The sequence below is a fragment of the Achroia grisella genome, unplaced genomic scaffold (genome assembly GCF_030625045.1).
Source record: "Achroia grisella isolate CSIRO2021 unplaced genomic scaffold, CSIRO_AGI_Agris_v1 utg903, whole genome shotgun sequence".
In the NCBI taxonomy this organism is placed as follows: Eukaryota; Metazoa; Arthropoda; class Insecta; order Lepidoptera; family Pyralidae; genus Achroia; species Achroia grisella.
Genome location: NW_026713061.1, coordinates 3,334,143 through 3,348,202, shown reverse-complemented (window position 1 = coordinate 3,348,202; position 14,060 = coordinate 3,334,143). Strand labels below are relative to the sequence as shown.

At 33.7% G+C, this 14,060-nt stretch overlaps 2 protein-coding genes across 6 annotated transcripts in view; one reads left to right on the top strand and one right to left on the bottom strand.

The window, feature by feature from the left end:
- The first annotated feature begins 683 nt into the window (after positions 1-683).
- LOC131853518 (dnaJ homolog shv) lies at positions 684-4,032 on the top strand. The gene is made up of 5 exons (XM_059204429.1): positions 684-1,295; positions 1,423-1,599; positions 2,938-3,105; positions 3,264-3,474; positions 3,839-4,032. Exons 1-5 carry the CDS (start codon positions 846-848, stop codon positions 3,892-3,894), a joined length of 1,062 nt encoding a protein of 353 aa, XP_059060412.1. The 5' UTR covers positions 684-845; the 3' UTR covers positions 3,895-4,032.
- A 1,294-nt stretch (positions 4,033-5,326) lies between these two features.
- Positions 5,327-14,060, bottom strand: part of LOC131853637 (probable phosphorylase b kinase regulatory subunit beta) — a 33,509-nt gene continuing 24,775 nt past the window's right edge. For all 5 annotated transcript variants that reach the window (XM_059204607.1, XM_059204604.1, XM_059204605.1 and 2 more), the window contains 11 exons: positions 11,887-11,997; positions 11,160-11,287; positions 10,517-10,692; positions 9,794-9,882; positions 9,090-9,263; positions 8,858-9,016; positions 8,385-8,510; positions 7,464-7,687; positions 6,980-7,094; positions 6,064-6,297; positions 5,327-5,606 (listed from right to left, as the gene is read on the bottom strand). In XM_059204607.1, coding sequence (XP_059060590.1) covers positions 5,451-5,606; positions 6,064-6,297; positions 6,980-7,094; positions 7,464-7,687; positions 8,385-8,510; positions 8,858-9,016; positions 9,090-9,263; positions 9,794-9,882; positions 10,517-10,692; positions 11,160-11,287; positions 11,887-11,997 — 1,692 coding nt within the window. In that variant the 3' untranslated portion in view covers positions 5,327-5,450. The remainder of the gene's footprint in view (positions 5,607-6,063; positions 6,298-6,979; positions 7,095-7,463; positions 7,688-8,384; positions 8,511-8,857; positions 9,017-9,089; positions 9,264-9,793; positions 9,883-10,516; positions 10,693-11,159; positions 11,288-11,886; positions 11,998-14,060) is intronic.

Sequence of the window (14,060 nt, the reverse complement as noted above, 5' to 3'; positions counted from 1 at the left end):
TAAATACCTCTTTGTTCCGTGCAAAGTATCATGTTAGGTTGACCTCCACGCGGTTCACCTTCGAAACCATTATGATAATATTCCTGGTGAATTTGTCACGATGTGCTGACTGACTTGACCTCAAGCTCATCTTATTATCTTCCACTGATGCCCTTCCAGCGTAAACCGTTGACACAGATGGCCAGATATACACCATTCCATTATCATACAATAAAAAAATCATCATTATTAAATACGAGTCTAAATGTGATTGGTTACTATTGTACAAAATTATACAGAGCATTAATAAATTATAAGTCAAGTCCTTAGAATTCAAATTGTGCTACCAGATGCTACATTTTGTGACCTTTTTCCTTAATAATAGAATCCACCAATTAGATCCGGACAAATTGTTCTTAGAGCAGTGTTGCTAATTTTGCGGTTTACATTTTTATTTAGCTATTTATTGAGTTCCTTAGATGGAAGTTAATAAACTTTAGCAATATTTTCTAACTATGCATACCTACATTTCGCGTTGGCAACTATGAAATTTATAAGGTTTAAATAAAAGAAATACCTGTCCGAATAGTAATACATATTTTAAACTTGTTATTATGACAACATACTTTTCTAAATTCGAATATTATAGCACCGTTTATTATGAATTTAGCTATTTCGTAGACAGAAGTTGACAACACTACTTTATGGCAGTGGCATATGAATATTTTTTTAATTTGTCTTATAGCTAGAAATTTATAAAACTACAAAAAAGACGAAATGTGTTAGAATTGGAACATATTTTTCGCTTATAAATTTAACTTTAACTTATTAATTAGCATTGTAGACGTAGGCTTAACATTACCAAAATGTTTAATAATGCGGCATATGTGTGTATAATTTATTTTACTGCCGCTCTAGTCTTAACGCTAGCCGGAAGAGATTTTTATCAAATACTTGGTGTATCCCGATCGGCTAATACCAATGAAATTAAAAAAGCTTACAGAAAATTAGCGAAAGCTCTTCATCCAGACAAGAACCAAGATGATCCAAATGCATCCCAAAAGTTTCAAGATCTCGGCGCAGCTTACGAAGCTCTGTCCGATCCGGAGAAACGAGAATTATATGACCGGTGCGGCGAAGATTGCCTTAAAAAGGACGGCATGATGAACAATAACGATCCCTTCGCGAGCTTTTTTGGCGATTTTGGATTTCATTTCGGTGGTGAACCACAACAGCACGAGACACCACGCGGTGCTGATATTGTTATGGAACTTACTGTTTCTCTGGAAGAACTTTACAATGGAAATTTCATTGAAGTAAGTCATTATTATGAATAAAATATAGTTATTAGAATATATCATTAAATTATCTTTTTTTTTAAGGGTCCTACTATTATCTGTATTAATTTTATTACAGTTAATGTATGTATGATGTGATTTTCAGATAACGAGAAATAAACCAGTAATAAAACCTACATCTGGAACAAGGAAGTGCAATTGTCGTCAAGAGATGGTTACCAGAAACTTGGGTCCAGGCAGGTTCCAAATGATGCAACAGACTGTTTGTGATGAATGTCCTAATGTAAAATTTGTTAATGAAGAAAGACTTCTAGAAATTGAGGTACCTTGTAATATAAATTCTATTCTTAATTAATTGGTGATTATTGGACAATACTTATACATCATAATTCTGAATGAAGACATCAGAATTCTTTTGAACTGCATCCAAAAATATGTGCAACTTTTATAATTACTAATTTTAATGTTGTAAATTGATCAGAAATAAGTTATAGATTAAAATGTAATAAATGTTGTATGTGGACCTGAAAGACATCATTCATCAACACTCAAAATTCATCCAAATTTGTTTAGAAGTATTTAGGTGACATACAGAAAAATTATATTTATAATAAAATATAACATTAAAAAAAATTTACTCTGCCTGTTCTTGCTAATCTCAGAAACAACTGGACCAATTTTGTAGGCACTTTCACTCGGCCATAACTTATGTTATAAGAAGTAACTTAGGCAAGTCTTATTTTAAATTAGAACATATTTGTTATTATAAAAAAATACATGATGTAACAGATAGTATAATATAATTATATATCTGGTTGGATAACTTACTATAGTATGGAAATGATCCCTACTTACATTATTACTTATCAATAGATAAGGTAATAATTTAAGAAATATATTGTTTTGCATTAATTGATAATGTTTCTAGCTAATGTGTGGTAATTTAAAATCTCTTCAAATACTTATATAATATTTGTTATAATGAATATGGTATGGACAGAACTGTGTATGTGATTTCGTGTATTTTTTGACATGATTTTATAAAGTTTATTATTTAGTGTTTCATCTAGACTTTTTTGTTAGTTCATAAATTATAAATGTAATGAGGTTATGAAAGTAAAGAAAACTGGGCCGTAGCATAGTATTGAAATAAAAAATAATTTGATTAAAATTTTGCATGTCATGTTTAATAAGAAATAGTTTATGATCTTTAGTTTTAGTTTTATGTTTCATACATGTAAGAAAGAGAATGGTATATGGAAATTTGCATCCACTTATTTAAGTTTCTAAATTAATACAACATCAGTGGGTGTTACTTGGAGATTATTTACATTACAAGATGGGGCTAAAGTCAGGGCAGTTGGTCTATAATGAAAAATTAATAAAAAATAACCCAATGATGATCTGATTGAATATATTCTATATTGCTAGAGGCAGGGACTAACAACCCCATTACTAAGAATTTATGAGTAACAACAAACAAATAATAAATGTAATAACAACCTCTCCATACAGCTTTGAGTTAAAAAGTTGAAACCATTTTATAGTTATAACTGAACAATATATGTATATAAAGTTATAACTGAACATTAGACATATAATTAATTAATTCCTTTGACATGTTTCTTTGGATAAACTATTTAAAAAAATATTTTTGTAGGTTGAAGTTGGTGCTCCAGACGGTCATAAATCTAAGCTCAGAGGTGAGGGTGAACCTCATGTTGATGGAGACCCTGGGGATTTGGTCATTGTATTTAGAACGGAGAGGCACCCACAGTTCACAAGGCGGGCAGATGATCTGTATACAAATGTCACTATTTCATTACAGGTTAGTTCTTACAAATTAATTTACTTTAAATAAGTTCAATTATAAAGAATTATATGGTAATAATAACATAGTTATTATTTATGTATGATAAACAATGAAAAACATAATAACACAAATGTAATAATTAGCCATTTTAATATTAAAATTATATTTGTTAGGATGCTTTGACTGGCTTCACAATGGAATTAGTACACCTTGATGGACATAAGGTAACAGTGTCCCGGGATAAAGTGACATGGGCCGGCGCACGTGTGCGTAAGAAGGGTGAGGGCATGCCAAACTTTGACAATAACAATCTCCATGGTAACCTCTATGTCACGTTTGACATTGACTTTCCTAAACAGGACTTCAGTGATGAAGACAAGGAAGGTGAGTCCACAATTTCTAAATATGATACTGAAAATTGTCTTTCTTTCTGTGTCTTCTGTCTATATGTACAATGGCTTAACGTCGTTATCACCTGCCCGCTTATTCTGATAATTATTACAAATGGGCGGACGATGACTCCCCCATAAATCTACGTCACTGACACCATTGATAGAATGGAGAACCTTAGACATTTGGAGTAAAGACTAACGAAATTGTTGTGCTCATCTATACAGGAAGTTATTTTTGTAATTACTAATTATTTATATGTCGCACATTGTAGACTCATTTTTTATACTATTAGATGTCCTTAAAAATAGTGTAATAATTTGTATAAATAAATTATTAATTATATTATTTTTTTCAGCATTACGGAAAATACTCAATCAGAGTCAAAATAATAAAATATACAATGGACTATAGTACTTATTCTGCCAATAATTTATTAAGTAGTGAATTGAGTGCAATGTTATGAAGAAAGTGCGCATATATGGAGGCATTTTTGTGTTACCTGTGGACAATGTGATTGTTTTTATAAAAATAAAATCTTACTACTCTTAATGTGTTCCTTCATGAATAAAACCCAATATTACAAAATATATTTTATTTTTCATATAAAACAACTAGGCAGGTAAAATTTCAATTCTATGTATATAAAAATATTACAAAAGGATATATCTTTCTATAATTATAACTAGAAATTTAATAAGGATTTAAAGTCATGGCACAAAATATAAATATTCAGATGTATTACAGGAATGGCATTTGTAATTTTCATCAAGAATATATAAACAAATATACTGCCTCATTGCGACTACTATTTGTATTGTTTATAAATGAATAACACTATTTACAAACCGCAAAATATTTTTTATGTATAAAAAGTTTTCAACAACAACATGTAATTGTAAATAGGTTAAATTTACTTATTACTAATTAACAAATGTGGTTTCGAACTTGAATACTAACATATGTTCTGTGCCACAATTCATAAATAGAAATTAAATAACAGGGATTTGTAAATAACTATTTACTGAACATAATTTGAAAATTATGTTTAGTAAATAATAATGTTATGTTCATATTAATGTCAGAAAAAAAATATAATATCGTTTTGAGTGATATGTATGTATACCACTATAGGGTACTTTTGGAGAACCAAATGGAAAAAATACTTCAATTATCACAAAGTTATAATAAATTTGTATAGCTATATTTCTTCTTAATGTCTAAATTAATAACACAAATATTTTGATTACATACCCTATTTAAATATATATGTATTTCAGTCCTTGTGTCATTCAAATATTAAACTTATGATTAAAATAAAATTATTACTAATGGTCATCATTAGTAATCACAGTAACTGGCCTAAACTATAGGCAATTTACTAACGGGTGTATTATTGATTTGAGGATATTTGGAACTAAAATGTATAAAAATAGGTTCAACCAATGTGAACTTTTTGGTTATACTTTAGTCTTCAAAATAATTGAATCGTATGGTATACAACATATAGTCTGTTTATTAATCTCGGAGATTAAAATGACAAGTGTAAATGTCAAATTTTCAAATAATCTTACCGATTTGTGTAATCGTAGGTTGTTATTTTGGAATAATACACATGTTTTCAAAATTTACGTACATATACTATTGTTCCATGATTGTAGTTGAATTATACAAAACAAAAGTACCATTTTTGTGAATTACGTACATACAGTAATTTTTAGAGTATTAAATTCTTTAAATAATTTTTCTTATATAGATGTTTTATGTAGATGTGTGGTACTTTTCATAAAACATATTTGACCTTCGTATGGTCATATTTCATAAAACATTCTATGAAATATTTATAACAAGAAAATTTCCGATAGTACCACAATCCTATTTAGAATTGCAAAAACCTGGCAACATAGCTAATGTCTAATTTGTCTCCGAAACGAAAAAACAATTCTCGTAATCACCACAAATCTGCGAGACTAGGAGACGAGGCACGAGGGTTGGTCCTGGGGCGCGAGCAGTGGGGCGGCCTGCAGCACGCTGTTGACGACGGCGCGAGCCAAGTAGCCCACAGTGACGGCCGCCGGCGCCGCCATCAGCGCCTCCTCCTCCGCGGCCGCCTCCGACCCTCGGTCCTGCGGCAACACACGCGGGATTGTTAATCCCCTGGAAACCATCGTGCTTGATTCCTGGTGACTTGGTCACGATGGTCTACCATACTGATCTCATGCTCATCTTATCATCCTACACTGGTGAAATAGACAAATACATAATATTTTTTTGTAAATACATACATAATATTCGTAGAAAACACCCAGACTGATACAAACAGTTATTTATACTCGTACAAGTGTACACCAGAAGTAAGGTGGTATGTCAAACCGCTAGACATCCGAGGCCGTTAAAAATTATAATAATAATTTATATATATTAATTTAGATAGGAAGTATGGTCAAGAAGTCGACTTGGCATGTTAGATAATGTCCTCCCCCAGGTGGGATACCATGCAGGTGGTACTGGCAGTGCCGGGTACGATAGACGGTGCCCCTCTCAGGCGAGACCTCGTGTAGATAGTAGTGTTAGCGGCGGTACCTTGGCGTAGGTGAGGTGCGCGTCGTCGAGCAGCGCGTCGAGGTCGAGCGCGTGCGGCAAGTAGAGCTCGGGGTTGCGGCGCAGGATGGCGGCCAGCACGCCCAGCAGCTCCACGCACAGCTGGCGCCGCGCCGGCCGCGCCACGCGCACCAGCGCCTCCTCCACCACCAGCGCGAACGACAGCTCCCACCGCGACATGTTCGCCAGCGTCGGCTGCGCCGGGATCTCGTGCCCCTGTGCACGGTGGCGCACCATCCCCGTTCGCATAAATTTTATTATCTACACTCGCCATATTTAATGTGTAATCTTGGCATGCGATTTATAGTGTTCCGAAAAATTATATAACGCTCGTGGTAGTTTTATTAAAACTGGTGATTTCAAATTTGAAATACTGTCAGTCTATTTACCGTTAATGAAAACATAAAGATCAAAAATAGACTTGGTGCAGAGTCGTTTGCGTGGGTACCTCTGTCTCATTCATTTCAGCCAGTAGAAACGACTATGTATCGGATGAAGGATAGGGCGGTGAAATTACAAGGTACGAAGACAACATATTCCTCCGAAATAGTAACGCATGGAGAATATTACGGGTAGTATATAAGTTGTCGTCATTGCTGTAACTTTATTCGGTTGGCACTTACCATCAGGTGGCCCAACAGCTTATGTGCATATTCTACATGTAGTTACATAAAAAAAAATCCTTTAAGAGTTCAAAATGTGTACTGCAATAGCTCAGGAGGCCGGAGCTTATTCTACTATTGGACTAGTCACTATGAATAGGATACCCCTAATATTTACAATAATAAAATACAAATCTGAGAGGATCTAATATATAAAACTCGTGTTTTGTCCAATCCACTGAAGTCATTCATTCTATTAACACATTTCTTTAATATATTTACATTATTAAACTTACGTGGACAATGATTCCTTTAGGAGTACGTAACAATATATCCCACACTTGTATATAGAAATTGTTCGGCACCCGACACAGACACCCCTCCAATTGTCGACGTTGTAGTGGTGTCAATCTATATAACGAAATACGTAATTAGCTACATTACATTAATATTTATTTGTATAGTTAGAGTACAACTACAATAACATTTTAAAACCTCGCTAATTATTATAAATAACCATTGTATTGAATATTCTATTTAAATAAATATTCAGTTATTAACAGATACTACTTAACTCACGAGATCGTAATTACCAGTAATTTATGATGACTATTTTTCAGATGAATTTTATAATATATTATGATACAAAACTGTACCCTGCAAGCAAATAAACATTATTATCATTGTAAACGAGTAATACGACGGGGAATTTTATCATGCCGCAAACTGTATAGTGTACAGTGTTGTGTCGTGAATATTTGTTATGAAACATTGACAGACCCTTCGTCGTCAGCCCAGTCAGACACAGTGAAGACACGTTGCAGCAGTGTGCGCAGCTTGTACGGTGAGAGGCTCTCAAGAGTGTCGTCAGCACGCATCTCCGCAGGGAACAGCTGCAGGTAGATGCGGATGGCCTCCAATACCCAGCCCACGCGGATCTTCAGGATACCCCGGAACATATCCGGATTGGTGCCGATTAACCGTCCGCAGTACAATACCACCTCCTTAAGAAGATTAACCATATCTCAAATTTCACCACTGCTACCACCAATATCACTGGTATATATATTTATCTGATTATAGGTTTTTTAAGGGATGAAAATGTTATTGTGCATCCGCCTGAACTCCTATACACTGGCGGCCCACCAATGGATCCTCCAGTGGATAAGATTTTTCCTGCCTCTTACAACATTGGGTCTTTTAAGTCAAGAGTGAATAGGTATTATTTGAGCTTGCGTGTAACAGCTTAGACCACATCATCACTTAACATCAGGTGAGATTGCGGTCAAACGCGCTCAAATTATGATATAAAAAAAAAAAAAATAAGGCAAGTCTGGGAGATCATCGTGACCAGTTCACCAGAAATTTATCCAGAGAGTACCGCATGGAGGTCATAGTACATTGCTAGCAATGGGGTCAATTAGTACCCATTACTAACAAACCACTTCCCCTCAGATGATTATGGGTTATAGTGGAATCGCGACAGAGTATATTACCCATATTACCATTACTCTACTCAGCATTAATGTAACAAAGGTAATAATATATACAAGTTTGGATATTAATTTAAAAAATCGTTCCGGCTCATTGTCGATAAATTATTTTTAAAGTGAACTTGGTGTTAATATAGACGTGTAAACTTTGCATTGCAAACGCTAATAATATAGTATATACCTACATGATAAAACTAAGTTTTAGTACCTGTTGAAGTACGGCTCCGATAACATCATATGGTTGTATGGTGGAGTACATCACTGACTGTATCTCTCCGGGTGTCATAGGTTTGTCGAATACAGTCTCTTTCTGACCGATCACGCCCACCATTAACTGTATATACAAAAATAATAATATCTGAACTCTTTTCTAATAAAAAAACATAAGCCAACATGTTATATATATATATATATATATATATATATATATATATATATATATATATATATATATATATATATATAAATACAAACAGTACCAGTTTTCTGAACCTAAACTGTTTGCATACTATTGCAACTCACACATTCACTGGCAAATATCCAGACTGATGCAAACAATCTAATCAATAAATTTTTGTAGTGTGCGAGGAAACGAATCTGAACTTGCTAGACCACCGATGTCAATGGAGTTATAAGCATATTTTTTTAAGCCATGAATTTAATAATGTCTATAATAGTTGCCTGTTTTCCGTTGACGAGCACGGTGGTGATGAAAGGACTGATGGAGTCGACGGTGTGGCTGAGCAGCGAGGAGCAGTACCGCACGGCTCGCCAGTGCCGCAGCTCGCCTGCCGACTGGTACAAGCTCTTCAGCGACTCCAGAACGCTCACTCCATTCACCTGCGCACTTAACCTCATATAGACCACGGCATTATTCTTACTACGTGCTTAGAAGGTTAGAAAAAAATAGTACCTCGTACATGGGCCCCTCGCGCTCGAGTAGGATGCCGAGGAGCTGCGCGCGCGCGTGCAGGCCGGCCGCGTGCTGCAGCGCGGCCACCACGTCGGGCACGGGCCGGCCGCGGAGGTGCCGCCAGCTCGTCTCCTCCTCGCGGTACGTCAGCGTGCGCGGCACGTCCGTCAGCGACTGCCGACAATCACATATTTTTTATTTACTATTTTTTATGGCTTCGGATACGAGTCCTCATGAACTCGACCTTAACAAGTACACCAGACTATAAGTTTTACAATATAAATGATAAAAATTAAAGTCAAAGCACGACGAACGTCAATTGACAATCATACCCCGTTCAGTGTCCGGCTCCAACAAATTTTATCAAAAGTAGGTAGGTAATTACAAAAATTAATAATATATAAACCTGTACAATTCACATGACACCATCTAGTCCCAAATTAAGCAGAGTTTGTGTTAAGTGTACTAGTCATATGATTGAAATACTTCAATATTTTTTCTTTTGTAAATACATACATAATGTACATAGGCAAAATCAATAACAATACAGACAAATATACTTATGAATAAATATTGTGCATACCGTGCAAGAAGACGAACCTGTATCCATCGGCAGTCGTAGGACGTCTAAACACCTAGCACAACAAGGACGGCAAATTAAATTTATCGTAGTAATAGTAAAAAAATATTCTAATTGAGTGTACCTGGTAGCCGATGTACTCGTGCTCCAGCTGCTTAAATTGGGTGAACATCTCCGACGGGAAGTCGCCCTGGCTCATGAAGTCCAGATGCTCTATGCAAACAAATAACACCAGAATTTATACACTTCAAAAATGCACCACAGTTGCCTCGAGCAGAAGAAGTATCATATTTTTATTTCATTCCTTTACAATAAACCAGTATAATAGTGGCTGTTTATTTAAAAATGCTTTTAATAAGAATAAATATAGAAATGATTGACTGAAACTATATGTTCGGAAATTACAATACAATTATCGATTTAAAATATCGTATTTCTGATGGATATAGATAGTATAAAGAGAGTTTTGTTCAACAATGGCAGAAAATTCTTAAGTAAAACATTATTGCCTTGCTCAATTATTACCTATATTTTACTTATATTTAATTTGACTATAGCAGATCACTATGACGTATCCATATGAACCCATTAACATCGAGCTCATAATCCTATTAATTAACTGTATATATATATATAATGCTGCATGGTGTTAAGTCCGCTAATGTAATGTAATAAATGTAAAAATTACCTTCCTTATTACTATTGTGTGCATTAAAGTTACATATACATATAAAGTAAATGTAGTTTTGTATTAGTTAAATAAAATACAGAATTTAGTTACTATTAGTACCTACTTCCCGAATCAAACAATAGAAAAATGTTTGTGTCATTCTATTATAGTACTAACCCATACACGAGCTTGAAATTAAGTTTTGGAGACGTCCGAGGCGGACCTTAACTCCATCGCAGTGTCCCTTCTTAAGCATCGCGAACAAATCCAGCATCTGCTTGAAGTGCGGATCGCGCATATGTTCCTCACGCACCAACAAGCACACAGTTGGACGTCCGGACAAACGCCAATATCTATAACGAGGATCATCTATTCTGAATTGAGAAACTTTTGAACAAACAATTTAGATATGACGGCCTCCATGGTCTAGCGGTTTTACACCGCTTTATTTTCGATGGTCGCGGGTTCGATTTCGCGCACAAACATTTGTATTCATCAATATGATTGTTTGTATCGGTCTGGGTGTTCTCTATTTATATTAGGACGTACTTAAAATAAAGAAATATCTAAGTATTTATATCATTCATCTAGTACCAATAACACAAGCTCTGCTTACCTTGGTACTAGATGGCGTTGTGTGAATTGTCCAGGGGTATTATTATTAATATATTATATGACAAACATAGTGTCTAAGACAATTCATGCATCCATGAATTGTATACCTACTTGTGTGGATGTAACCGGTACAAGTTTTCATTCTAAATATAATATTAGGTAACCTGTTATAATTTTAATAAATTAGATAGATATAAAACCTTACTTTCCAACAAACTGTAGTTCAGTCTTTATGTCATCGATTAGTAACGCCATATCTCTGTACAGATAGAACTCCGATACCTCGAATATAAGAGGATAGCACAGCACTGTCATACCGCTTACTCTGTATATCTGAAAATTATAAACGTTTCTCTTAAAATCTCAACAAAATGTAATATTTTTATTTATACATAAAAATAAATTGGCGTATTTCTTTAGACATATAAAAGATTTGTTTTATAATGGTGAAAATTTGGAATAAGAAATTTTTATACATATACAAACTAGCTGACCCCGCAAACGTGTGTCGTGTCTTGCCGTATAATTTAAAATGGCTATTATAAAATAGGATATTATATGACTGATGGTAGAAAATTTAGGGTTGTATGTATTTTTAATGCCACATCATAAAAAAATTAAAATAAATATTTTGTCGAAAAAATAAAAAAAAATTAAGGTGGACAAGCCTTATTACTTAGGGGGTCAGAAAAGTAGGTTGTAGCCGATTCTCAGACCTACTGAATATGCATATAAAATTTACTAAAACTTGGTCAAGCCGCTTCGATGGAGTCACTAATATTGTGACAAGATAAATTGGCGAGCGGCTGCATATATTTCGTTATTTCTTTAGATTTATAAAAAATCAAAATTAATATTGAAAATTTGGGATAAGAAATTTTTATTTTAAGATATTGCAGTTAATATTTTTTTAGACTTTTACATAGTCTTACTTTACTTGTACCAAGTGATCCAATAGGTCTTATTGGTCTTCCAGTGAGTTTCAACTTTGGACATACTCCTAATTCTCTGTAAACGTGAACTAGTTGTGTGGAACTGCAAACCTAAAATAAAATTAATGACATAAATAAAGGTTAAATATAATATGGTTGGTACTTATTATGTTTATATTTTTGGTATGGTATATGGACTAGCATTATGGTCTAATAAACCCATTAATAGCAATGTACCATATCAGATTGACTTCCACGTAGTTTCCCCATTAGCGCAAGCGGGTGCACCATTCCATTATCATCAATAAAAAAAAAATAAGAAGTAGCAACTAAGTAGATCAGGCATTTTTTATTAGTTTAACATATACTTATGTTTGTTGTTGATGTATGAATGAATGGAAGGATCTTTGTTACTCTTTCACGCAAAAACTACTAGATGAATTTGAATAAATCGTTACAATACAACTTATACATCAGATTATATTTTATTGTTATATATTATTTTCTTTTTATGTGTCTACTTTAAATATTGGTGCAATAAAGAATTATAAATAAAAAATAAATATATCAGATAGTATATATTATACTATTCACATGACCGTAACTTCGTTTGTCGTGGATTGGAATTTGGTAATAAATTGGCGCAAATAAATTATTGGTATCCAAATATTTTATTAGAAATAGAAATAATCTTTATTCAAATAAACTCATTACAAGCACTTTTGAATAGTCATATTTTGATTCTACCACTCATTCGGAATGCAGATTCATCACAAGAAGAATGAGCAAGAAACTTGTGTGTTGCTCTTTTTAATAGATGTTTTTTTATATAAATAATTACAGTGTAACAAGTAAGAGGCATGCGACAATCAACATAGAAATCGCTACGCACTCATTATTAGTGTAATTACATAATATTGTCAGTGCTATGTATTTAAAATTTTTATACAAAAACATTATTATCGTTAACAAATTCTTCAATTTTATAGTAAGCTTTTTTGCAAAGGAAGTGTTTTATTTGACATTTAAATCTTTTTTCTGGCAGATTTATAACAGACTCTGGTATTTTATTGTAAAACCTTACGCAATTGCCATAAAAAAATTACTAACTTTAGCCAAACGACATTTAGGTAAAATCAGTTTGTTATTGTTACGTAAGCTTTTATTAGTGCAATCACTAACTCTTTTGAAACTGTCTATATTCTTCCTGGCATACATGATATTTTCATAAATATATTGAGAAGCAACGGTGAGGATATTTGATTCCTTAAAGCACTCTCGCAAAGACTCCCTGGAACCCATGCTATAAATGGAGCGAATGGCCCTCTTTTGTAAAATAGTTTGTGTATTGTTTTGTAATATTGTATAATGTACTTTTACTAATAGTAAACAATAAAATTAACTTAGCGATATAAACTAGTAGTGTTATTGACAATATATACATACATATAAATGTTTGATGTTGTTTGATGGTGTTTGAAAAGATAATGTTAAATCAAATGTTACAACACTTCAGGGATAACCGACTGCTTCACAGTCAACAATATGGTTTCACCGCCGGCAAGTCTACCACTGACACAGGTGTAGTGCTAATAACACATATTTTTGAATCATGCGAGAAGTCACAGGATGCACTCGGAGTTTTTTGTGACCTATTAAAGGCATTTGATTGCGTGGATCATAAAACACTTTTGTACAAGCTCGAACATTATGGTATAAAAGATAATGATCTAAAATTAATGAGAACTTATTTAGAGGATAGGGTCCAAACTGTAGATATTGACGGTATAAAATCTGAGGGAGCTAATATTGGGATGGGCGTTCCACAAGGGTCAATCTTAGGCCCCTTTCTCTTTTTAATTTACATAAATGACCTTCCCTTTATGGTAGAGAAAATTGCAGATATAGTGCTGTTTGCGGATGATACTTCGTTAGTGTTTAAAATTGGACGTCAAACTAATCAATTATACGATGTAAATTGTGCTATGTCTGCTATATTAAATTGGTTTACATGTAATAACCTATTATTAAATTCCAGCAAAACAAAGTGTATAAAATTTACAATTCCTAATGTAAGACCAATAAATACACAGTTATTGCTTAATGATGAAATAGTAAATTTTGTTAATGATACAGTTTTTTTAGGTATAACAGTGGACTCGAAATTACAATGG